Source organism: Psammomys obesus, unplaced genomic scaffold (genome assembly GCF_907164565.1).
Source record: "Psammomys obesus unplaced genomic scaffold, mPsaObe1.curated_primary_1811, whole genome shotgun sequence".
Lineage (NCBI taxonomy): Eukaryota > Metazoa > Chordata > Mammalia > Rodentia > Muridae > Psammomys > Psammomys obesus.
The window spans coordinates 19047554-19074271 of NW_026596051.1; the positions used below are offsets into that span (position 1 = coordinate 19047554).

Consider the following 26718-nt stretch of genomic DNA (forward strand, 5'->3'; position numbering starts at 1 on the left):
GGCTCCAGGCTGGCATCCAGCCTCTGGCGGAAGTGACAATGGCAACAGCCATAGGCTGAGGCAGTGGGCTATAATAATGGTGTGGCTTTGACGCTGTCATTTCTCTGTGTATGCATGTGACACGGAGGGCCTTTCTCATTTTATACCAGTAGCCACGCTTCTGGAGCTAGAGGGTATGAGGGAAGAGCATATTATGCCTTCAAAAGTTGACTCGGGGCTTGCCAGCTGTTGGTGACCAGCATTCCCAGGGCAGATTCTTTAGTGCACAGCCTACAGGCCCTCTCTGCTCCTCCAATAGGCTCAGCAGTCTCTGCCCCCTGGAGCCCTGTATTAGAAGGGACTGGTGACTCACAATGAGCCTCTGGGTTCTCCTTTTGCTCTGGGTCTGGCCTTGCCATACTACACGGGTCAGGGGTTGAGGACTGTGGGAACCCAGATGAAAGGGGAGGGGGCAATGGGAAGTTTTCTTGTAGACCAGGGGACCGAGTATTGGCTCACTTGTCCTCCACTGGGACCTTCAGGCTAGAGCAGAGCATAGAGTGTAAAGCTGCCAGTCTGTTTATCTTTCTTCCTTTGCCTGTCTCTCTTTCTCTGTCTCTGTCTCTTTCTCTCTCATGTACACACACACCCTGCTCATCTGTTCTTCCAGTAATGGAACAGCTTGGAGGACTCACAGGATCTCAGGGTCCAAAGAACCTCGTTATGTCCTAGCAAGGGTTGGAAGCTAGTCCTGCCCTCAGTTTTTCAGTGCTTCTTCCTGGAAGCTTCCACAAGAAAAGTACACTTAACTCTAGTCTAGTGGCTGTCCCTGGAGCTCTGTCCCAGATATTCTTAGCCACTCAGGTTTGCAGAAGCTTGCATTAGGTGGACCAGGGCCCTTAGGCACGAATTGGTCACTCCACTGACCTAGCCTTTGATCTTCCCCGCAGCGTGTGGCTGTGACCTGGCCGAGGGTGGCTTCTTCGTGCGACAGGGTGAGCACATCTGCACACGTGACTACCAGCGGCTCTATGGCACTCGCTGCTTCAGCTGTGACAACTTCATTGAAGGCGAAGTTGTGTCAGCACTTGGCAAGACGTATCACCCCGACTGCTTTGTATGTGCTGTCTGCAGGTGAGTGGCCCAGCCTCTGCCCTGCCAGCCTCTGCCCCCTCCTCCTAGTACATCTACCCCCAACCCTGGCTCCACTCCATCTTCACACATTGGGCACTGAGTCTGTTTGGAGGTTACCCAGAGCACACTCAAGGCAGAGCTGGCTGTGAGCAGAAGCAAGGGCCATTCTTTACAAGCCATCTCTCTATACCTTCTTCAAGCCTTCTAACCCAAGCTCAGTCCCACCACAGCCCCTTACTCAGCCCCACCCTGGGTCCTGCCTTCCTGCTTTCAGCTATCGTTTGGCTCATGGTAGGCCCCAGCTGCCTCCTCCCAAGTCCATAGTATACCCTGGCTACATCCGGTTTCCAAGGTAGCTATCCCTGGCCTGTTCTTGTACTTATTCTCAGTTCTGCTCTTTTCTACATGGCTTCCTGCCATGCCTGCCAAAGTGGTAAGTTTGTCCCTGCCAGCCCGTGCCCACAGGCCCAGCTAGGCTCTACTCCTTGTGTCCCAACCTCCAGAGCACATGCTGCTCTTCACAGAAGCCTCACACATTAGTCTCCTCAGATCTACCCAGCCACTGTCTTGGCTCAGGACTCCACATGTGACACACCTGCCCTCTGCCTGACCCTCATCTACTTGAGTCTGTTCTTAGTACCCCTGAAGCCTTCCTGCCCCCAACCCTGAGCTCCTGATCCTGCCCCAGCCATCTCTCAGCCTGTTATATCTATGCATTCTTTTTGTTTTCCATCATTCATTCACTCATGGGTGCTGGGCCCAGGGCTCCACCAACATTGGGTCTGGCCCTGTAATCTTAGCTTCTTACATTCTTCTAGAAGGGAGAAGCAGACCCTGTGAAGCCCTCACTGGGTAGCTCTTTCCTCTTCCCTCTTCTTTTTCCTTTCCTCCCACCCAGTAGGACCTTCCTCTCCTTCTCTCCTTGTGTTCTATCCCTCTGCACCCTGACCCATCCTGGGGCTGTGTCCTGCTCAAAACCATAGTATGATCACACTACTTGTACCTGGGAGAGGGCCGGGAGTAGGAGGCCTGGTTGTGGTCCCTGGTGCCTGGCATAGAGCAAGTGAGTTCCCTGTGGGGAGTCTGGATGCCACCCTGGCAGCAAGGCCTATGGTCACCTGCGGCTTCTGACCAGTGGCAGCCTTCCTGGGGCCCCTGTCCAGCAAACACAGGCCAGAGTGAAGAGCAGAGTGAGCTTTGGTATTTCCCAGCATCATCGTGTCCTGTTTGTGTGGTGTTTCCCACATCCTTTCCAAGTAGCCATCTATGGTCACAGCATGTCCTCAAGGCCAAAATGGAGCCTTTGACCAAATGACATCAAGGGGAGGAAGCTCGGTGGGGGACATTTCCCATGGAAGAGTTGCTGTGTGCTCTCTGGTGCGCCTGGATCGGAGCTCTCCAGAAATACCGTAGCCATTTCCCTACGGCATCCTTATGAGGTGGGTCCAGCCATGGCTGGCCTGAGAGTACACCTCATTTGGGGAACCTACCAAATTACAAATGACAACAGATAGCGCTGTTCAGATTGTGGGTTGGGGTGGGGCTCTGCCACTGCCTGGCTAGACACCACACAGAGTTGGCTGCCAGCAAGGACATACTGGAACTGGGGTCCAGGTTCAGGAGCAGCAAAGCATAGGCCAGACACCTGCTTCCTGCTGGAGGTTGAATCTGGAGGGACATCGGAGCACAGAGTGGTGTGTTTCCTGGCCAGGGTGAGATGATGAATGGAAAGGTGGTACTAGCAGGATGTGTGAGACAAGTGGGGGAGAGTGGGCACTGTGAGTCTCAGGCCAAATGCCTAGCCGTGTCTCCATCAAGAGAACTTCACTCAGTGGTGACAAATGTCCAAATGGAATGCTTTAAAAGGAAGAACAGTACCCCTACGGCTTTAGAAGACTTTGCCCACGCTAAATGGATGCACAGTGGTGCTGGAACTGCCCACATTCAAGTGGGCTTCCTGTCTAGAAACACTCTCAGACACACCCAGAGGTGCACTGTAATGGTTGACAGATGTTTCTCAATCCAGTCAAGCTGATAGTGAACACGTGCTATCAGTGGCTGAGGGTCGACAAGGCTACCGTGCAATGCACAGTTCCCAGGGGACACTGAGTTCGGAGTACTGAGGTCCTTGTTGGTCACTGCAGGGGTGGGTCTTATTGGTGGGGTTCAGTCAGCCCTGGAGCAGGGGCTGCTGTGCACCCACTCTGCAGGTGAAAGGTTAGCCTCCTTGAGATGTCACCTAGGAGAAGCTGACAGCCTCCTGAGCCCACCCCCCTCACAGGAAGGTGTGGGAGCCCTGCACCCAACTGTATAAAGTCTATGACATCCAATATTTGCTTAACATGCAGACTCCCAGAGGAGACGCTGACCCAAACCCGAAGAAAGGTTAGTGGAGACTGCCAGGGGTGACACCAGCAGCCACGGGCATAGGGATAGCCATGCCTACTCATTGTGGTTTAAAGGAAACTGTGTCCAGGAGCAGGAGAGCTATGGAGGTGCAGAAAGAAGGCATTGGCCACCTAGAAGCCGAACACTCAGCTCCTGACGTGATAAGTCACATGTAAGAAATGACTGGATACCCAAAAATGGCAGTCGGAGCATCTACACTGGTACACAGGGGGTGCATGTAGAGCCGCTGTCTGCTTCTCCATTGGTCTGTCTGTATGTCTGTCTGAATGCTTGTGTAGGCAGGGGAGACAGAAAATCAAGCCTTTTGAAATAATAAATGAAAAATTGTCTAGATTTGCTGAAAGCTGGAAGCCTACAGCTCCCAGGTCTCAGTGACCCTAAAAAGACTATCCAGATGTTCACAGTTAAGAAAGTATCCAGATGTTCACAGTTAAGAGAGTACCCAGATGTGTACAATTAACCCTATTTACAACACCCCAGAGAGAACTCACCAGGTGTTCACAGCCACACTGCTAAAGATTTGAAAGAAAAAAAAAATGTCTAAAATCAACAGGAAAGCTACAGCTACTACAACAGAAATCACCCCCAAACCATCATGTCTGCAGAGGAGTATGGATGAGCTCAGACCTCTACCAGGAGCTATGCATGCTGGGAAACAATAAGACGATGTCTGTAACTGCCAAGAGGAAAATAAAAGCCACCAAACAATGCTGTACTTAGCCAAAATATTTCTGTAAAAGAAGGCCAGACTCAGAGCCCAAGGCCACTCTGAGAGATGATTAAACTGGTCCACAGTTGACCTTGTTGATTAAAATGCCATTTCAAACAGTGATTGAAATGTGCTAAAATTGATTATGGTGATGATTTCACAGCTCTGGGTTTTATGGTATATAGGTATGCCTCATTGGATTATACAATGAGGCATGCGAATAGTGAGCATCAATAAACAGGCAGCATAGAAGAAGATGAAGACAAAATCTTTATTGGACCCACAAGAGCTAAGTGAATTTGGCCCCAGCAGGCCTGCCCTGTGACTGGGTGATGGTTTTACAGGCTGGAGGAAAATAATGTCAGAAGATATCAATAGAATCTCAAAGCAGCCAGGTATGTCGGCACAGAGCCTGAGATCCCAACACCGAGGAGCTTGAGCCAGGAGGATCCCAAGTTTGAGGCTAACCTCAGCTATAGAGTGAAGTTCTGTGTCAGAACAGACAAAATCTAAAGCAGGGGGAGAGCCAGGGTTATGAGGATAGACCCTGATGTGGACTGGGTAAAAATGTCCCCCACAGGCTCATGTGTTTTGATACTTGGTCCCCAGATGGGGGTGCCATTTGGGAGGGTTGTGGAACCTTCAGGAATTGGAGTGTTGCTAGGGGAAGTGGGTCATGGGGGCATGTGATTAGGCTTTATAGCCTGACCCCCTTTCCTAGTCTCTCCCAACTCCTGCCTGGGAACAGTGTGAAGAGCAGCCTCCACTCCTGTCTCCATGCCTTCCCCAACATGATGGGCTTCTGCCCTTGACCTGTGAGCCAAGGTAAACCCTTCCTCTCTTAAGTTGCTTCTCATTGGGCATTTCATCGTAGCAAGAAGGAAACAGCCAACACAGACCAAACAAAAAAGTTCTTTAGAACTTTTACAATCCAATAAAAAACATACAACATGAGCTAAGCGGTTTAACAGATGTGACACCAAAGAGCATACAGAAATGACCAGAAGAGACAGAAAACACACTTACATTAACACCATTAGCTGCTGGGGACATCGACCAAGACAACTGTGAGATGCCAGCTGCACCGGCTCATACAGATACAACATGCGGTGGCTAATAGCAAGGGCTGGTGAGGCCGTGGCACAAGGAGACAAGAAGTGGTACAGCTTCCTTGGAGACAGAACCACATAGTAGGTGACCGGAAATTCCACTTTGGGTTGGAAGTCCTGTGATACAGGTGCCATTAGTTCCGGGAGAGAGCAATCCAGGTGCCCTTCCAACAGCTGCAATGGAGTAATTCTCAGCCCTGAGAAAGAACAGACTGCTGACACCGGAACAGCAACATGGGCGGATCTTGGCAGTGTGGTATCAAACAAAACATTCATATGGCTCTGTTGTCTGGGATATGGGAAGTGGGGTGGCAAGAGAGGGCCACGGGGACATTTTTGCACGAGCCACGTGGTCCATGGCACATCGATGGCGATTATACTGAGTGTGCATTTTCTAGAATGTATTACCATTTAAGTTTGCAGGGGAATGGCTGCTCAGCACTTCCAGCCCTGGCATCCGGGCTAGCATATCCCGAAAGGCATGTCTGAATGGATGGCGAGCCCGTGATGCATGCTGTTAGTCTTCTCTTGTAGGTGAGAAACGGGAACACAGAGGTGCTTAGTAATGTATTACAGGTCGCACAGTTGGAGTATGACTCAGAGTGCATTAGAGACTGTCAGAGACTCCCACTCAACTCTACAGTCTCCTTTACCTGGGGAGAGGCAGCATGTCCATATTAAGACATAATCTCTTTCAGACCACAGCCCTAGCAGGTGACAAGTGCAGGTATCTATAAGCTTCAGGGGACCAAGGGCAGCCACGAAGGTTGCAGGACCAGCCAGCAAGGCTAGGACCTGGGCCCAGCCTAGTCTGTGTAGGTTCTTGGTCCTCCAGAAAGAGGAACGTCTGCTGAGTCAGCAAGACATGCCCTGAAGTGGCAGCAGGAGAGAAGGGCCGGAGGTGGCCGACAGGATGTCCACTCTCATTTCAGGCTGCCCTTTCCTCCTGGGGACCGCGTGACCTTCAACGGGAAGGAGTGCATGTGCCAGAAGTGTTCCCCGCCCACGTCACTGGGCAGCAGTGCTCACCTGGCCCAGGGCCTCCGGAGTAAGTATGGCTAGGCCTCTGTGAGGGTGGGTTCTGAGCTGCAAGCTGGAGTGGTCTCTGCAGGGCCTGGGATGGAGCCTGACTTTGTGGAGCCAGCACAGTAACCGAGCACTGAATGCCAGGGACCCAGGAAGAAATCCCACCCCACCCCCACTCCTGCCACTAAACTTTTGCACAGGCTGTATTTGTGTCAAGCCACCTCGGCTTGTCTCTTCTGTTGTCACTCAGCTCTAGGTTTCCTCCTCCAGGAAGCCTTCCCAGTCTCCTCTCTGTCCTTCCCTTGTGGTGTTGCCACAAGACCAGGTCCACCTTGATGACAGAGACATATGCAATGTGCATGGCAAGGCCCAGCTGTCTCTGGGAACCCATGTGGGTCTCTCATAGACTGCTAAGGGTGTTCTGTGGCTGGCATATAGGCAGTAGCTGTCACAGAACTGCTCTGCCACTGGCAGAGCCATACAGGGCTTCCAGGGCACCAGAGGAATTGACTATGAGCACTGTGTTCCCATGACAACATTCCTTAAGTACCTTTCAGTAACACGGATGGGGGAGGTTGTTGAGAGCAACTTCATGGTGGCCACAGACTGTCCCTGTGGGGCCCAGGCAGAGGAACCCAGACAGTCTTCCTCTTGCTACTCTCGGGTACCAGGTGGGCTAGTGGCAACAGAATGCCAGTCAAGCCTTTGTACCCCTGCAGAAGCCCCAGCTCTGGCCACAGGAGTAGTTGCTAGAAGGAAGCCAGGTGCTCTGGTAGATGTCATCTCTACCTGCCTTTGTTTATTCATGAGGCACAGCCTTCACACCCAGGACCTGTGCTCTCTCACTAGATTTGCTCTCTAGTGAGTTAGAACTGTTATTAGCCCACAAGAATATCACCCTTTTCTCAGTATACTCAAGTGACTTGCCAGTGGTTATATAGCGGGTGGGATGCAGTTAGCCCCAGGGGCCTCACCTGGAGGTTGCTTCTTTGCCACCTCTGCAGGAGGCCTGCCTTGTGGCCTTCACAGCAGTCCAGTGTGGTGTCACCCACAGACCAGCTGTCACTCAGAGTGGTTGCTCAGTCCCAGCACTCTTGGCATTTGGGGCCATGTGTGGGGCTGGGCAGGAGGCTTACCTTCTCCCCCGTGTCCCACATTGCGTACACGGAGGTCTAACCCCACTTGGAGCCATCGAAAAAGTCTGCAGATCTTATTAAAATTCCTCTGGGAACAAATCACCCCTGTCTGGGTGCTGCTGGCATGGTGGTGCTCACAGAATGTGGCCCGGAACCACATAAGACTCTTCGTGGTTGAGTGTTCCTGTAACCCCAGCACTTGCAGGGTCCAGACAGGAAGATCGAGAGTTCAAAGTCACCCTCAACTATGACGTGGCTTTTAGTCCAGTGTGTGGTACCGTGTTGACAAACGAAATGGCAAACTGTGTCTGTCCTGAGCATATACAGACATCTCCCTTGTCCTTAGTTCCAGTGAGTAGTGTGAGGGCTGTTCGCCTGGTGTCTGGGTGCTCCAGAGAGTACTGGCCCAAGAAACTGTAAGCCTGTGGCATGTATGTAATGATGTGCAAAGGTTATGGCTCTTCCTGGACAAGACTTCAGTGTCCCAGGGGTCCGGGAACCCAACCCTGGAAATTAAGAGGCAGTGTGCCCCCACGGACTGACACAGCATGTAGTGTACCTATAAATCCTTACACAGAGACATGCACGCATGCTGTATGCTTCTCCACAGTCACTCCTGCATGCTCGCCCTACACCCCTTTCCCACTCTGCCTTGCTGATAGCTCCCACACGTCTTTCAGTAAGTGACAGGGGCCCCAGTGTAGCAGTTCCCCGTATGGAGGGACCAGCTGGCTCAGCAGAGCAGGCAGACCCAGGGCCCCCAGGCATATGGAGCAGGGATGGGCACAGCTGGGAGGGAAGAGGCATCTGGGGAGATTGATGAGGATGCTACCTGTGAAGACCAGCATGCTTCACTACAGTGGGATTCTTCAATCCTGTGGGATTCAGAGCAAGAAAGGTATGAACAGGACTGGCGCAGAAGCTGCCGGGCCTGTTAGAAGGCCCCAGCAGACTAGGGGCTAGAACAGAGAGCAGATGGGGAGAGAATCCCAAATGCGGGGGCCTCAGATAGCCAGAGGAGGAGCTGAGTGTATGTGTCTCAGAGAATTCCCAGGAAGGGGCTCCAAGCAGGTGAGGTGTGGAGCAGAGTCGAGAAGGCTGTGACTCAGACCTCTACAGGAGGGGAATCCCCACAGGTGGGAATGTGGGCCAGGAGTAGGAATGGCAAGAGGCTCAGACCTCCCCAGGGAAATCATGTCCCACTGGTGAGATGCCAGCCTAGACCCCAGTACACTCTGGTGTGACATTATGGTTTTGTGCCATGACGAATCCAATCTTTTAGAAGGCTAGGTCTGGGTCTCATCTCCACCTTGGTTTTCCCAGCCTCCAGCGCAGGCTGCCTAGTGTCCGTGCTCCTCACACAGGATCAAGCCTCACCATGGGGCTGTACAAGGGCTCCCTTTAATTGTGAGGCAGGGTCTTTTTAGCATGCCACTGTGCCTGTCCCTCTCCTCTTGGGCAGCCCTGTGGGGCCTTAAGATTCCAAGCGGTTGAGTCCAGGTCACTCTGAGTGACCCTGGTGGGGTTGCTGGGCCCCCTGAGGGTACAAGGGTTCATAGTGAAGGTATCCATGTTTGTTCTCTGTTCCAGATTGTGGGGGCTGTGGCTTAGAAATCAAGAATGGCCAGGCCCTGGTGGCTTTGGACAAACACTGGCACCTGGGCTGCTTCAAGTGCAAGACCTGCGGGAAACTTCTCAATGCAGAGTACATCAGCAAGTAAGTGTGTGTGGTGGGCAGCGCCAGCCCAGGAAGGCCTTGCCCGATCCCTCTTTACCTCTAGACAGGTAGGGCAGGGTGTCTAGTCCTGGTGCGGATGCTGACTCGCCCTGCCACTGGGTACAGCGCAAGGGCAAGGCTTGCACTGGTCCCACAGAGCTGCTCTTCCTTCCCGGCAGACCTGCTGAAGTGGCTCGAACTCTTCAGCTCTGACTTGTGGCTAGAAGCTAGAGCTGCCAGCTCTGACTTCACAAAACACCCGCTTCTCTGTTCCAGGATGTTACCACCTGCTTTGGGCTGGACATTCCTGGCACTCGATGCTCTGTGGAGCACATAACAGCCGCTAGACACTAGCTGCAGGGACTCATGGGGCTGGCTATCTCCACGGGACATGGGCACCTATAGGTGCATGCTCTGATCTGCAGAGATTGCCTTTGAGGTATCCCCTAGTCTCAGTGCTCCCCCGGCTTGCTGTTGGATGGGTGAACCTGCCTGAGCAGGACAGAGCATTTGCCAGGGACTGTGGGATCATGTCTTGAGCTGGGATGTATTTTCACCCTGGGATCAGGAAGATGAGGCAGAGAATCCTCACAGTGCAGATGAAGTGAGCTGGGGAGGCGGGGGCTGGAGGAGTTCCCCCTGGTACAGGAAAGGTCCTCTTCCATGCTCCAAAATCGGAAGCCACTGATCAGGTGAAAAACATTCAGTGGGAAGGTTTTATAGAGTGGAGTCCATGCATGCAGACTTGCATGTACATACACATATATATGTAGGTGCACACACATATATGCATACAGACATGCACGCGTGTGTGCATGCATGCCTCTGCATACACACAAACATGAACACACATGCATGTGTATGCAGACACATGTACATACACACAACTGCTCAGAGTTGCAGCTGCCAATGCGCTCAGGCTGACACGGAGGTTGACAGCACACTCCGTCACAAGGGACCGAATAGAGAGTACCAGGGACTTCTTTGTGTTCCTGATTACAATACCATGTGGCCCACTGACCACAAACTGAAACGCTGTCTAAAATGATGTCCCCAAACCAAAGTGAGCTTCCATTCAGATAGATGACTCCGTGAAGCCTGTCCCCTGGCCTCCATCACAACCATACTGTGGGGAGGGACTCGGGCAGACAGCATGGTGTGCGGGGCTCTTTGCAGAAAGTGGCAGCGTTGTGCTGCCCCCTCTTCCCAATCAGGTGCCAGCCCACACAGGGCGTTGGTGGCTCACCCACACCAGCGTGTTACTTAGCAGCCTCCAGAGCCAGCCCAGAACTGAGGGGGAGATTACATTGGTGTTGCCATGGAGATGGTATCTAAGAACGCCCTGGGCTTGCTGTAGATACATGGGCTTGTGGGGTCTCCGGGTCTCCATCCTTCCTCCCTCTGGGACGAGCTTCTGAGAGATGAGATCGGTGGAGGGTGGTGACAGAGGGCCACCAGCAACTCATTCTGGGGGCTTGTGAAGGGAAGGAATGTGGCATCTAGTCTAAACCCCACCAGCCTGAGAATGCTTGTCATAGTCGTGGGAAATCTTGGTAGAGTTCACAAGAGCTGCTGCTCCAGCAGTGGGCGTGCATTAGAGTGGCAGGAGTCCGTCCTGTCACCTCCACACTGACTCCTGCTGGGCTGTGGCCTGTGGCTCGAGACGACTGCAGCTAGCAACACCAGGAGTCCAAGACACTGACAAGTGCTTGCCTTCAGCCAGTCCCCCGCATCGCCTTCGCCTGTCAGGACCTCACTCTCAGTTCTCCTGTTTTCCTGTGGGAGGGTCTGAGGTTAAGTGATGTTAAGTGACACACTTGGGACATGGCATTTGAGTCCAGGGTCTCCTCCCAGAAACTCCTTCCCATCTTGAGTGTGGCCACGTGCTACCTCCATGCCTCCCCAAGCCTTCCCTTCTCTGAGCCCGCTCTCCCTGCCTTTGTGGCCCTTCGTCTATTGCTAGGCTCGTTGTGCTGAAGAAAAAGGGGAGGTGGGTTAGGCATATCCTGTTTGTATCTCCCAGGGATAGTGGGGTAATGCTAGTCCATTTAACACTGAACAGGGTCAGCCACTCTCCTGAGTGCAGGTCCCAGCACAATCTCCCTCTATGCTGACTCCTGCTGCCGTCACAGCACTGGGTGTCTGGCCACACTTGAGAACAGGCAGGATTCACACCAGGAGCCTCCGCCTGCAGCCAGAGGTACCCTGTGCCCTCCTGTTCTATCGTACTTGCTGCTGGCCTTCAAGTCACCCTTGTCCAAGGCATTCTTATTCTCAGGATGGGTGCCCTTGTTTTGCATCCTCTCACTTCCCAGAGGCTGCCTTTGTTCCTTAGCTCAGTCTCTGGAGCTGTCCCTCTCCCCTCTCTCATCCAGTGGGCAGGTAGCCTGACCCCTGCTCCTCTGTGTATACATCTGGGAAGTGGGTGGTCTTCATAGTTCTCAGGCAGTGGCAAAGCTGATGGCAAACGAATGCTACCTGCCCAGGACTTGTCCCTCAAAGTAGTAGGAAGCTACCCTGACTCCATGTTGATAAAAAGTTCTCGTGTGAGTTTTGTCATGTGTTGGGGGCCAAGTGGGTGACTCCATGCTGCCCTGACTGCCTGTCTCATTGCAGGGACGGGCTGCCCTACTGTGAGGCTGATTATCACACCAAGTTCGGCATTCGCTGCGATGGCTGTGAGAGGTACATCACAGGCCGCGTGTTGGAGGTGAGAAGCCTGTGTCCAGGGCTGGCACTCTGAGAGCTAAGTCATCTCGGAAAGAGCCCTAAATCCTCTAGCTGACCCCTCCCTGTGCCCAGAACCCTGAGCACACGCTAAGCCTTTTTCTGACCGTACAGAGTTCGTGTTGATGGCGCCACAATGTGTGCAAGCTCTCTCAACCCGCTTCTATTCTACAGCCTGATGCTCGTAGCTCTCTGAGATGTAAGCATGCATTAGCATGTATCACACACCTCCTCGACATGGGACCTGGGATGTGATTGACTGGTCCTGTCATTAGGCAGGGCATGCTCTGGTTGGCTGTGGTAAATGAGACTACAGTGAACATCTTTTCCCAAGGCTACCTTCAAGCTTCTAATCTTCCTTCAGATAGGTCCACAGAAACATGGATGCTGGCTCAAAGTTGCAAATGCCTGTGCAGTTTGTGGCAGTTGCTCGCTTTTCAGCAAGGGTCTTCTCAGCCTCTCCTGCCACCCCAGCCTTTGCCAACCTGGCCCTGTAAGGCTCTGCCGTTCCCTGGTCCTCAGGCAGGCTGGCTGCTTTGACTCTTCTTCATAAGTATAGCTTGCATCTGCACTGGTGTCTTCAAGTTGTTTGAGTGGATTATGTAGTAAGATTGTGACTTTTATCTCCTGCTGGTCCTGTGCATCTTGTCTTGGGTGGGGAGCATAGCTGGTATTCATACAGGCATATCCTGGGTTAGGACAAAAGACCAATCTGCTTCATCCCGCATAAGCTTGGTCCAGTCCCCATCCACTCTCCCCCTGCTTGCTCCTTCCGCCTTCTCTGGAGTTTCACTCTTCCCAGGATCCTTCTCTGTTTCCCTCTCTGGACAAAAGTTCCTCCTCAGTGCCTTTTATTTTCATTATTCTTAATTTTAATTTTTTTGAATCAGGGTCTCATGTAGCCCAACGGTGGCCTTGAACTTCTTGCACAGCTGAAGCTGACCTTGAATTCCTGATCCTCCTGCTTCCTGCTCCAGAGTGCCGTGTGCCCCCAGGAGCTTTTAAAACAGCTTAAATGGTGCCTATTAAAAAGAGCACTTGCCGAAATCAGCCTGGATGAGGCTCCTGGGACCGCTGCAGCTGTGGCAGCTGTGTGCCTTCACCTCATCTGACCATCCACCTGGCCTCCCTGACTCTCACACAGTGTCCCTCACCATAGCACTCTGAAGCCTACACTCTGCTGTCCCACTGAGGACCTCAAGCTCAGGAAACCATGTCTGTCTTCCATTGTGGACCTGGGGCTCCCTCCTCTCCCTTATACCTTGGCACCTGTCACCTAGCTGACCACACAGCTGTCCCTCTTTCTTTGAAGTAAAAAAAAAAACTCTAGAGCTCAGCCAGGTGTGAGGAATCCTCCTGCGTTGCCTCACTTGAACACGGACTGCCCTAAATCTCCTAACCTCTGCCAGAGAGCTTACCTTGGGTAGCAGGGTAATCTAATCTTGTCTCACCAAGTTGTGACCTTGTGGGCTGATGTGGGTGCGTCCGGGCTCCATCTCTGCCATTGCCGCTGCGACTAAAAGCACATTTAAGGACCTGGACCACTTCACTGCAGAGGTCAGCACACACCCTCACCTAGAAAAGCTAGCCTGGGCAGGCAGATCTGGCCCAGTACCGAAAGCAGGGCTCTGAGAGGATTGGTGAGGCTTGAGCTATGACATGTCCTATGTCACAGCTCCAGGATAATACACGGGGTGGGGGGTGGGGGTGGGGCTGCTTGTGGGGCCATGGGTGTCCCCCATGTGTGGTGAGAGCAAGGCGAGCACATGACCTCATCTTTAGACTGAACATCCTTGTTGGGTGACTCTGGGCCGAGTGCAGAAGTTGGGACTGGGTACTGTGAAGCACCACTCCGTCTGGACTGTGGAAAGAGGCTGTCCTAGCTGACAGAATCTGGGCAGTCCTGGTTCTCCTCCGCAGTCTACTGTGGAGGAGAAAGGGCTTCCCAGGGGTTGCATGCTTTTGGCTTTGCCTTCTCTGGGGGCGAGTGTGCTGCAGCAGCGGTGGTGGTTAGTGGAGGTGGCGCAACGGAGTCGCTGTGCTGCTGGCTCTGCACAGCTCTGAGCATCCTCCTGGCGGGTGTGAGGTGGGAGCTGCGGGTGGAGACAGCCAGCTCTGCAGAAGGGAGCAGCGCTGCAGTGGCACTGCCTGAAGCTGGGCCAGGCAAGCTGGTGCCCGGCTGGTGATACTGGGCTCTTGGGGAACTCGCAGGAACGAGTGACTTATTGGAAGAAAGAAAGAAAGAAAGAAAGAAAGAAAGAAAGAAAGAAAGAAAGAAAGAAAGAAAGAAAGAAAGAAAGAAAGAAAGAAAAAGGACAAGAGTACGGAGGCTGGCTGAGGGCAAGGGTGACGCCCTCGGGGCAGGTGGTCCAGGCTCGTGCGCTGAGAAGGGCTGGGGACAGATCCTGTACAGGTAGGAAGCCTGGCAGAGCTGGCAAGAGCTGTGCTGAGCCAGATGGGTGGGCTGCTGGAGGTCCTCACAGCACACAAGGTCCCTCTTGCCGCTAAGATCATCTTCAGCCCCCAGCTGTTCTCTCTGTGAAGCCTAAGTGGGAGCCTCCTGTGTTCCCCCACAGAGGCTCATTTGTGCCATGACTGCGTGAGCCCGGCACGGTGCCATCTTAAGCTCTTGGTGCCAGCAGCACTGTCTGGGAAATGTGTGTTCCTGGTGATGGGGAGGGGGTACTCCTCCCTCTTCTTATCCTTTGTCACTCTTGTCACTGACAGCAGCTCTGTTCAGTGGGGACCTGTGGGAGCACAGGAGGGGCACTAGCAGAGATGGACAGGTAAGAGCAGAGGAGCTGTGTGGGTGATGAGGCAGAGCTCACACCTGGCTACAAAGCTACAGACCTGAGGTGGCTGAAGTCAACTCACAGAGAGTGGCAGTTTGCCGGAGGGTTCATGAGGCATGCCTATAGGGAGTCCTTTGGAGCTGGGTATAGGAGAGAGGTGTGGAAGGAGGGGGGTGTTCCTGGCAGTGCTCAGAGCCTACTCCTTAGCCAGCCACCTTATAAGCCCTATTTCCTCTCACTGCAAAGGGAGTGAGCAGGGTATGGGGGTGTAATTAGGCTCCACTCTTTTAACCCTGATGGATCTCGCTTTCAGTGCAGTTTTATACCTATGGCTATTGTCATGGTAACACAAAGCCCAGAGGACCACTAATTAATTCCTTCTTCACTTCCTCCCTTCCTCCATTCCCCTTTTCTTTCCTTCTCCATTCCTGGTATTAACTCCTATGGGACTCACTGTGTCCCACTGTGAGCTGGGGGCTGGCTTCACAGAAACGAAGTAACCGGGTCCCTGCTGTGAAGTGAAGGATGTCTGCACAAGAGGGGACTGTCCAGGTCGCTCTGCCCCGGGTCAGGACCCACACCAACAGTTTGGTTTTTGAATGCCATCTCCTGTCACGGCAGGATGTTAATTTCAGTTGCCCGCTTCTGTATTCCCCTGGGAGCATTCCTTGCCACTCCATGGGCTTGTGCTGTTTACTACTGGCAGAGAACAAACCGTGTTTTCAACTAGTTGGGGGCATTGAAAAGCTGAAGACCGCAATGAAGACAGCATCTCAAGCCCTTAAAACCAGTGTGCTTATTTTCAAAAGACATGCTGGCTTTTGTAAAAATAAATAAAAATTGCTCCTAATGAATGCTGACACCTAAACTGTTCAGCATTTAGGAGTGATATTTTTGTATTTCACCTACACACATAGGCACACAAACACAGAGGCAACCCACAGACTTTCACATGGATGCAATACACAAGACACACAACAAGGCACACAGCATGCCACATACAAGCACACATACACAGAGATATAGGCATTTATTGCATACAGATAACTGACACAGGCAGCAGGCAGACAAACACACGGATACAGGCACAAATGTGTATTCCACTGTAGGCTGGGATTCTCAACTGTTCCTACATGTGTTTGGCCAGGACTCTCTCTCCCCAGGGAGTACTTATGTCTAACTGTAGGCCTATGTTTCCCCTCAGATGCATCCCTAGGTGGGCCCTAGGGTGGTTGTATGGGTAGATGGTACAGCCTCCCAAGATGACTTCCTAAGTGGAGTTGATGGTGAGGATTAAGAGGGGAGGTGGAGAGAGAGGCAACCAGTGGGCTTGGCATGTCAGTAATGGATCCTGAGATGTGAGGAGCCAGTGTGGTGATAAGGGGGGTGAGCCTAGGGACAGAGCCAGAGTCTGGGAAGGGACTCCAGGGCTTTTCTGGACATGCACTAACTCGACTCTCCCTTTGGTAACAAGTGGTTCCCACAAGGTCGCAGGTGGAAAAGCCCCAGGGACCCAATGCTGAGGCAGCCGTCAGGTACCTCTGAGCTGCTGGCACCTGCTCTGGGACTTTGATTCCTGGTATTGTAAATTTCATTTCCTCATTGCACCATGGCAATTAGGACTTTTAACATCTGGATTTAGTATTGGGAATTCACGAGCAATTTGCAAACCAGGCATGGTGGCACCCACCTGGAATACCAGCATTCAGGAGGTGGAGGCAGGAGACTTGCAAGTTCAAGGCTAGTTGGTGCTGCAAAGTGAGATTGTCTCTACAGACCAAAGGCTGGGATATAGCTCAGTGGGAGAGCAATTGCCCAGCAAAGGCAAGACACTGAGTTCAAACCCAACACTGCAAAAAATGAACAAGAATAAAGGGATGTATACTTTTGAGACTGGCCAAAGAATGACCCGGGCTCCAAGCAGTTACCTTCAGGCCTGCTCTGCTTTTCATGAGGCAACTGAAGGAGAACCCAGGGGCAGCAAACGGCATGTCCAGGTCTCTAGGTAACCTGCTCTATCAGACCCTATGATTGAGTCTGAGGAACAGGGTACTGGCCTCAGATGTTAGGAAAGTCTGGATTTCAGCTGGTAGGTGAGGAGTGGTCCCTTGCTCCAGCCTGTGGAGGAGGAGAGGCAGAGTCTCAGGGCATGAGGCTTCTACCCTACCTTACTGCCACTGACCCTTTCTGCAGGGCTGCTGGGGCTATCCTTGGAGCCCTGTCCACTGGCCTGGTCCTGCTGGGGCTGCAGGGGCTGTGTCCCTGTGGGTTGCTCATATCTCCATTGCCAGCTTTGGTCTATTTTTGTTGTTGTTGTTATTTTTTCGAGACGGGGTTTCTCTGTGTAGCCTTGGCTGTTCTGGACTCACTTTTTAGACCAGACTCACAAAGGTCTGCCTGCCTCTGCCTCCTGAGTACTGGGATTAAAGGCGTGCACCACCGCACCCGGCGTTGGTCTGTTTTGCTAAAGATGATGGTTGCCTTTTGGAAGGTTTAAGATTTTTCTAAAACCACACCCTGCTGAAACCTCTTGGGCTCCTGATGTACACACTGTTCAGATCTGAGCCATCTTGACCCTCAAGCAGGCAAGGGACTAGGCCAGGTATTCAGTGCTGAAGCAATCTACTCTTGGTGCTTCGGTATTCTTGTGGGCAAACCCTGTTTGGGCAGATGACTAGAAGACCTCTCGCTGTGAGGGAGACACAGTGGCAGTGGGCCATGGCATCAGCAGCAGAGACACATGGCTGACAATGACAAGAGCACCGCCAGGGATCAACCTCTTCCAGCGGCAGAGGGAGCCCAGACTGTGCAGTTAGTCTCACTGAGAATGGCCTAAAACACACAAACACATCCCAGGCTTCTGTAGTCAGTGTGCAAACTTCTGCTCACTAGTCCCATAGCTCCCCCCCCCCACTCCAAGAAACCTTCCCGTTAGACAGACAGTCACAGGTACTGTCCTAAGTCCACAGTCCGTTGTCACCTGTGGCTTCTGTGTCACATCTCTGGTTCCCCAGTCCTCCTAGGCTTTGTTTCCTGTCAATGGTTAGAACCTTCCCTGCTGTACCAAATGCTGCTGCTGGGGCCCGCCATGGCCACGTTGGTTTCATGGTTTGGCTTAAATGTTAGGAGCCTCCAGACCACAGAGCCAGAGCTTCTACCTCTAAATTCCTCCCTTCGTGGGTCCAAAGTCTGAAGGTTGATGTTTCTGATTCCCAACCTGTGTAGGTGTCACCTATTCAGTTGCTGCTACTGTCGTTGCAAGGCTCCCTCCCTATCCTTATTGTTATAGCTGTCTTAGCTACTCCTGTGATAGACCTGCCCACCACTACCATAGCCTCTGCCTTCTCCAGAGTAACCAGGACCACCTCCCCCCTAACCACTATTGTTACCAAATTCATTAGAGCCATCAACACTGACACCATACTCACCAACACTATGGTCACAGGATATTTCCCGCATGACCAAGATTGTCATTGCCACCCAAGTCACCGGCACAGCCCCTGTGCCAGAATTTCCAGAACCATGTGGGCCTACATGAAGCACTGGCCATGAGGCATTAGCAGGGCTCATGTCTCTACTTTCTCATTCCTCACTGTGGCACCCACTCACAGTGTGGCATTTCTAAAGGACAACCTTATCCACAGAGTCTCCATCCTCAGAGGTGATGAGCCAAGCATTCCTTTCCCTCCTGCTGTCAGTCATGATTGCAGACACCTTGCTTTCCCTTGCTGTGGCTTTCCTCAGTGGTGGCTAAGATGATGTCAGCCAGGTCAATGGCTATGGCAGTACTGACAGTTGTAATGACAGGCGACAGAGGTGGCTTTGGCTGTGGTCATAGAAGAAAAGATTTTTTTTTTTCCATTAAGTGGGCACCCAGTCTTCGAGAACCTTCTCTCAGCTGTCTTTGGTCTCACTGTTCTTTTATATGCATCGTGTGGCCTTGCAATTCACGGCTTCATCTCCCTCCTGCCCTGCAGTCAGTGTTTCTTGTGGTTCCTCAGACATTCAGAAGTGGTTTCAAAGGCCCGCCCTCCAATAAGAGCTCGCTTCCATACCTGTACAGCCTCTTTAGGACCCTGACTTAGACCTGACAGCAGAGAGATGAGAGCTTTTGGTGACACCTCCTCTACCACATCCACAGGCAGAAAGTGCTGCTCTTTCTTCTCTGGGCTGTGTCTTGTTGAGCCGCAGCAGCTCCTTACCTATTCTGCATCCCAAGCCCTTACTAAATCTATGGCTTACAAAGCCATCCTCATCTTCAGCTTGTCTTCTCGGGCTTCTGCCAGTGCCCTTTCCTGAATGAGAGCTTTTGGTAGGTCTTCTTGAAGTCTGATTTCTGTTTGTCCTTCTGCTGTTTGTGGTTCTGCTGTCCAATCTAAGTCTCCATCCAGGCAATGTGGGCTTTTGCAAGGTTTTCTTTTGATGGTTTTGCTGTTTTGGATCTTGCAGTTAGGTCTTGGCATGTTTATGAAACTCTTGTACTTGGGAGTGACATGCAGAGGGGAGTGGCCATGTGTACCTGGACACACTTCCACAAATCAGACACGCTCAAGCTAGGAACACACTCAGCCTCTGTGGACTTGTTCCAGTCACAGCAGGATAGTCACTACCCTCTAACTGTTCCTCTCACTTGCACATGGATAAACCCAGGTCTGGCTCCTCTGTGCTGGCTTCACTTCCTTGCTGTTCAGACTGTCTGTGTCTCTTTCACTCCCTCTGTCTCTTTCTCTGTCTCTGTTGCTTTGGTCTCTCTTTGTCTGTCCGTGTCTGGGTGTGCCTCTCCTCCCAATGTGCTTATATCTCTGTGTATGGGACATGTGTGGTGTGCCTGCAGAAAACATCAAATAGCCAGGAGATGGAGGTGCAGGTAATAGTGAGCTGCCTGGCTTGGGTGCTGGGAACTGAACTCAGGTCCTCTGGAAGATCCACAAGCTCTGCTAACCCCTGATCCAGCTCTCCGGCCCTGAGCCTAGTGCTTCAGAAACTGTTCCCACTAGCATTCTCTGTCCCTCTCAATTCACACATGGACACAGGTGGCAATACAGGGGTTGTTAACCCTGGGGCTGTCATAGACCTGCTGGGGGAACTTGTGGGGAGCAGGAAGAGGATGGGTAGAAGAGTTACACACTGGGAACATAAATTCTGGCAATGAGATGACTTTTCCAAAAAAACAGTCATTTTCAACCTTTGCCCGAAACACAGACCACCACCACCCTGCTCACTCATTAAGCTGTCTATTATAATCACCAAAATGACCCAGACTTTTATCCTGTCATTTAGGCTGTCATTGGGTATGACCCAGGCATCCTGCCCTGCTAGCAAAGCCCACTGTGTTCTGAGAGGAAAAAGAATGAAGCTGCACATTCACCAAACAGTGAAAAATGGATCAGAAGAGATGAGCTTAGGAGGCGTTGGGGAGACCTCAATGAAGGAGGTGGCTTTGGGAGGAAGCAAGGCCTTTGGTGAAGCTGGAAGGTCCAGAAAACACCCAGGTCACAGGGTTAACAAGAACAAGGGCCAGGGACTAGGGTCAGCCTCCATGGATGGGATCTGTCTTCTCTGCCTTAAGGATCCCTTTGCCCAAGACATGAGCGTGGGTGTGGGCTGAGCTGATAGCTGGGAGGAAAGTTGCTGAGCAGCTGTCAAGGCCCACACAGGAGAGGAGCACATTCCAGACTCTCCTTTTTCATATGCAGGGGCCTTGGCCTATTTTTTTTTTTTTTCAAGTGAAAACACAGGCAGGGGAAGGGAACGAGGAAGGTGTTCTTAAGCCACCCTCCATTTCAGGAAGGTGCCAATTAAGATTCAAGTTCAGGAGCGGGCATGGGGCCTCTTCCCATTTTAGGATGCCGTGAGACACTGGCTTCATTTCTCACATTTAGCAGCAGACCCACCTGCCGCAACCTGGGAACTCTTGAGGATGGCGGAAACAGCATTTTGGGACTTTTTTTTTTTGGCACCGTGTAAAAGTAAGCCAGAGGCGAGAAGTTACAATTAGTGTAATCTATTTATTGTTTCAGGATTAAAATTTGTAATCTAATTTAACGGTTTTAATTTAAGAATTGCTAAACCAGAAAGTGTCAGTTGAGCAAAATGAGGAGTGCAGAGATAAAAAACAATACACACACCCCCCCCCCAAAACTATCCTCCTGCTCCCCATTATCAGAGAAATGAAGTTGCACAACTGGTCTCCGGACGTCAAGGATGAGGTGGGCCGAGCTAGTTTCCTGGCCTTTGACCCCTCAGGTGCTCTGAGTGTCCCCTGTCTAGCTTGTGCAGATCTTGGATCCCCTGTGCTCACCACCCAGCCTCCCCAGATGTGTGCACAGGGCAGAGAGCCACCCTGCATGCTATGGCCCGCAGGTGGCTACACTTACCTACCTTGTGCTTTCCGCAGGCCGGGGAGAAGCACTATCACCCTTCGTGCGCGCTATGCGTCAGGTGCGGCCAGATGTTCTCAGAAGGCGAGGAGATGTACCTGCAAGGTAAGCCGTTTGGATGTCGCTTTAATGTGCGCTCTGCTAGGGGCTGCTGCTAGCAGCCACCACTGCCACATACATACAGACTGTGGTCTCTACATACCACCGTCACCACTGAGGGTGTCAGCGAACCTGAGTAAGCGAGATCAGCCTGCCGAAGAGCAGACCGTGCGGTCCAACCGCTCTCCGTCAGACCTCATCCCCACTTGAGGATTCACAGACTTTTAGGAGGATTCACTCCCTGAGCCTTGGCTTGTGGTGCCTCTGTCACATTGCAGCAAGATCAGGCTTCCTTCCTAAAGTGTGGAGAGAAGCAGCTTTCATAACATTGAAAGCAGAGGAAAATTGGAAGAAAGGAGTCCTCTAATGCGTTCATGGAAACCCCAACAACTGGGCTTTAAAAAATTGTATTAACAGGGCCAGTGAGGTGGCTCAGTGGCTATGGACACTTGCTGCAGGAACCTGATGAGCTGAGTTCCATTCCTGGAACCCAAGTAAAGGTGGAAGGAGATAACTGACTCTACAGAGCCGTCTTCTCACCATGTCACATATGCCCACACACCATACCAATAAAATAAAATAAATAAAACACAATAGTGTCAAAACACAGCTTAGCCACCTTCGTGGCTATAGGTCTCATTCTAAAACCATGCAATGTTTCATTCTCTAAAATAGAATGAGTATCCCACAGCCAAGCAGAGGACATGCTGCTGTAGACCTAGTGAGGCCACAGATGGCAGGAGTGACAGAGAAGTGATGGCATTGCCAGGTCACTTTCCCGCCTGAGGCAATGTGGGAGACAGAGCAACCAACTAAAGGTGTTTGGTAGATTCACACCAGGTCACACAGGCTGCCTTAGGAGCTTGTCAGCCTAGCAGGTCTAAAGGTGAGGTTATGGCTTTCCATCCCTTTCCAGTCCTGTCTCTTGGAAAGTCAAAGAAACAGCGTGATTTCATCCCACAACTTTACTGGGAATGACATCATCTGGGTTAAAGTGTTTGGTCAGGACCTGGTACAAGAGTTTGCTGAGAAGTCATAGCCTCTGCAATTATCTTCATTGGATATTACAGTGCAGTAAATGAGAGGGGTCCTTGGGACTCCTGGAGCTGGACACCAAGCCACTCTGTACAGCTGTCTGGCTTCTCCTCCCAGACAGAGTGTCTATGGTTGCGATTAAATTCTGATGGAGAGCTCAGTGTTCCCTCATTCCTTTCCTATTGGTTGAAAGCAGAGTGGGGTGACAGTGGCCCTTGTAGGGAGTAAAAATAGTTTTCTCTTCACCCTTGGGGACCCCTGTGGTGGAAGGTAGGTGAAGGATAAAAGGACATGCACAGGAAAGCCAGGGTAACAGTTAGTACATCTCCAGGGTGAAGCTCAGAGTTTAGCTTTGGTTTGTGAGTAAGGTATCACATTCTTAGCAATGAGAAAAGAGTGTCAGAAAGATGCCAAATGGAGGAAGGAGATTTTTGAGGCTGTGTGTGGGTCTTTCTGTTGCAGATGCTAGTTGCACCTCCTCAGTGATGGGACCCTGCTGACTCTCTCTCCATTTGCCAGGAGAGAATGTACCCTCACACACAGAGACCTCTACACAGATCTGAATTTCCCCTCTGCAGTGGCCTCCTTTCTGTTGTATTATTCCTGAGTTTTCTGGGTCCCCGGTAACCAGCTCAAAGTGATCCTTCTACCACAGAGGCCATGGGGGTCACGTGGTGCTGCTTGGTCACATGTTGGGATAGCATGTTCTGAACCCCTTGATCTCAAGGGGGAAACCATGTTATCCTAGTTCCATTTTTGCTGTCATGATAAAATGTCCCGATCATAGAGGAGGAATGGCTTAATGGCTCATGATTCCAGGTTGGTCTGTTATATCAGGGAAGTCAAGGCAGGAGCCTAAAGCTGCCAGTCACACCCACAGTTGATATCAGAGAGACATTAATGCATAAATGCTCCTTGCTTGCTTGGTACTCAGCTAGCCATCTCTGCTCTTACACAGTCCAGGACACAAAGCCAGGGGATGGCCCTTCCCCCATGATGGGTTGAGTCATCTTACAGTAATTCAAATGTAACCCTAACCTGACCCAGACAATTCCTCGGTGAAACTCTCTTCACAGATGAGTCTATGTGTATTGCATTGAGAGTGAAAGCTAGCCAGCTCATGCATCTATGGTGGGGACCCTCACTGAAAGCAGAGCAAGGCTTGTTACCAGAGGTGAAAAAGGAATGTCACCAGACAGCAAGGGTAGGCTAAAACTTGGGGATCAGCGGTCACAGACTGGACAGAGGTCACAGCCTGGTCTAAGCTAGAGTTTAATTAAGGAGCAAGGAGCCTGTGTCTCCAAGTTCCTATCTAGTTCTGGGAAAAGACAGGTGATACAGGCCAGCCCACCCTCCAGGGCAGCAAGCCAGAGGGAGCTGGTGGGAGACCAAAAGATCCAGATACACCAGCAGAAAGGCTGGGAGTGCTTCTTAGATGAGGTGTGGGCAGGATGTGGCTTGGCCATGGATGAATGGGTGAATAGGAAGGCAGAGATCCTGTTGAGAACCTACATCCAAGCTAAGGGTGACAGAGGACTGGTTGAGCCTGGTGAGCTGGTCCTTTCCAGACTAGATGCAGCAACAGGAAAGAGCTCACCCCTCAAGCTCTGCCTAGGTTGGTTGAGAGGCTTACTTTCATCCCAGGGCAGGTGACAAAGGGACATTGGCATAAGCGGGAGGCCAAGGACTATCAATAGGGTGGGCAGGACCAGTGGGCTAAGTGAGGGTGGATGGCTTTGTGTTGAAATTTCATTTCCCTGGCCACTTACTCTTTCTCCTGGGGTTGTCAGGGTAGCTGAGCAGGCCTAGGCAGGGGACAGAGCTGGAAGCAGCTGCATCTGCTGTGTACTGCCCACAGACAAGTAACTGGGAAACCACAGAGAGGCATTCTGATCTGTGAGTGTCAGACAGGCCTCCCTTTTCTGAGGCAAGCCCTGGGATGATGTCAGATGTGACAGTCTTGTCCCCATTGTCTCCTGTTGTTCCCAAGGCGAGATCCTGAGAATCAGGCCAGCCACTGTGGCTGCCCAGTGGGAGGCCCTAGGCAGAGGTTCCACTGTAAATGTCAATGGAGCCCTCAGACAGAGGGAAAGCCAATGCCAAGCACGGCTCATGGGACAGTGGTTTGGGACAGTTGTTTGGGACACGTGCTCACATGAAGGTGCCCTCATCTCAGGAAACAAAGATTCCCTTTATGACTCTGGGCTGCTCCAATCATTGCAGTGAGGCCTGTCAGGCATTTCTATGCCGTGGAGTCCAGGCTGCCCTCTTGGGCATGGGTTTTCCTCACAGCAATGAGGATCTGGCCAGGCTAGTGACACTGAAGCCTATGGTCAGGGCCTTGTGTGGAACTCCACCATTCCTGGCCACCCCAAGGCCCTCTGTTTGGTACCTCACACCTGCTCTCTATGGACCTGGTGTCTGACATGTTGATGATGCTGTGATTGAAGCTTTGGCAAGTGTGGGTGCCGTGACTCTCCGGGGTCCTGGCCATGACAACTTCTTCCCCATGCCTGCCTCTGTATTTGATGTTACCTCTGAGATCACCCCCTCTGGCCACCTTAGGCTGGGCTGTGTGTTGAACCTGAAACCCGTGCTGCTGTCCACTGGAGTAACTGGCCCACACTGGTCCAGCCAAGGTGCTTCGGCGCAGGGGCTACCCTCTCGGTGTCACAGACAGGAGGCATGGGGCCTAGTCAAAGGGTATTGAGCAGGTATTCGTGCACGGACCCCACATCCAGGACTACCCTCTGATCTCCTCCTCTTGGGAATTTGTCCACAGGCTCTTCCATCTGGCATCCTGCATGTCGACAAGCAGCCAGGACTGAAGACAAGAGCAAGGTTGGTGAGATGTGTGGCTTCCCTGTGTGTCCTTCTCCATATGCAGGTCAGAGGGAGAGACACAGGCCAGCTTGTGTCATGCTTCTTCATGCTTCTCAGCCAGGCCTCAGAGGCATCATAGGTCAGCTAGGTTCAAGGAGCAGAGGGCCATAAGGTGGGGGAGCAGATAGGTCAAGGAGCTATCGTGTGGGTCTAATGGAGCCCCAAGGAGACCAGATGGCCCAGCCTTAATGACTTCCTTGTCCAGTCAGTGAAAAAGATAGCCATGACAGTTTGGGGGACACAGATAGTCCCTATAGCAATCAGAAAATTTTCGGGTCTAAACCGCACCTTGGCTTGACATTTCCCACACACTCACACTAATGGCTGGCCTGACTGCCACAGGGCCAGTTCTTGAGGGCAGGGTGGTCAGAATACCCAGCAAGTCCCAATACAAAGCTCCCACTGTCTTCTCTGTGGAGATGGGCATGTCACCCTCCTGCACAGATGCAGGACAGGGCATGAAGAGCACTGCCAACCAGGCAAGCTCTATGCCTGAGATTTCACAGGGGCTCCAGCAAGGGAGGTGTGTGGCTCACTGAGCCCACGTGTTAGGACAGCTGTTCCCCTGTGGCCCGAGGTTCTTGCCCTAGGGCACAGGTTGGTCTTCATAACATGGCTATGCATACCCTGGGCTGACCAGGTGAGGCCAGCTCTCCCTGACTACAGCTGCTGCTGAGCTGACCTCCTAGGAGCTGAGAACAAAGGTCAGCCTCTAGGAAGGGCCAAGTTCTGAGTCCCACAGATGTCCTGCTGTGTGACAGGCTGCAAAGGTATGGCCAAGAGATGGAGAGACAATAGGCAGCCTTGGTGGGAAGGAAGCGCAGTGTTTGGAAGGTGTGCTAGAGCCTGTACAGAGCAGGAGTGAGTTCCAGGGAGGCGCCTTCCTCCTTGGATAGTTAAGGTATGAAACACAAAGAGGAGGAAGGAAAAATGAAGAGGATTGGGAGGGGTAGGAAGAGGAAAAAAAAAACAAATAAAAAAAAATGGAGGAGAAAGAGATTATGGAGGAGGAGGAGGAACCCAAGGAGAAGGAGGAGGAAGTCCAGTTGTAATAGCAGGAGGATAGGCAGGCAGCAGGGAGGAGCCGGAGGCCAGGGAGGCAGTGGGTGGCAGGACTCTTTGCTGGATCTTCTCAGCAGCTCTGCCTTTGGCTGGGAGGAGTTTATACACCCCTCCTCCGCCCAGCCCCGTGACACTGTGTTACTCAGCCTCACTGTGCTGTCATCCTGTTAAGTCTTTGCTGTGGCTTTCTAGGTAGGAGGCCAATGAGCAACCTCACATTGTATGCTCTGTTTTCCCCAGAGTCTGATTCTCTCTGCAAACTGTGCATTTGCCAGCCAGGATATCCCTGCCCTCAGTCATGACCAGTGAGGATGTGACCAGAGTCTGACTCCATCTTGTTGGCAGGGTCTCTTGTTCTGCCCAAAGGCTCAGCAGAAGGACAGAGCCTGGCATGCTCAGAGGCCCCAGGCATATTCTCACACATGCATGTGCTCAGGGAAGCATCCTAACCTGGGACTGAGAGCTAAGAGAGAAAGAGAGAGAGAGAGAGAGAGAGAGAGAGAGAGAGAGAGAGAGAGAGA

At 52.0% G+C, this 26718-nt stretch overlaps 1 protein-coding gene across 2 annotated transcripts in view; it reads left to right on the forward strand.

The window, feature by feature from the left end:
- Ablim2 (actin binding LIM protein family member 2) overlaps nucleotides 1-26718 on the forward strand; it is a 121826-nt gene that overhangs the window by 41341 nt on the left and 53767 nt on the right. For both annotated transcript variants that reach the window (XM_055623809.1, XM_055623808.1), the window contains exons 3-8: nucleotides 930-1113; nucleotides 6273-6388; nucleotides 9093-9219; nucleotides 11836-11929; nucleotides 21136-21223; nucleotides 25035-25093. In XM_055623809.1, coding sequence (XP_055479784.1) covers nucleotides 930-1113; nucleotides 6273-6388; nucleotides 9093-9219; nucleotides 11836-11929; nucleotides 21136-21223; nucleotides 25035-25093 — 668 coding nt within the window. The remainder of the gene's footprint in view (nucleotides 1-929; nucleotides 1114-6272; nucleotides 6389-9092; nucleotides 9220-11835; nucleotides 11930-21135; nucleotides 21224-25034; nucleotides 25094-26718) is intronic.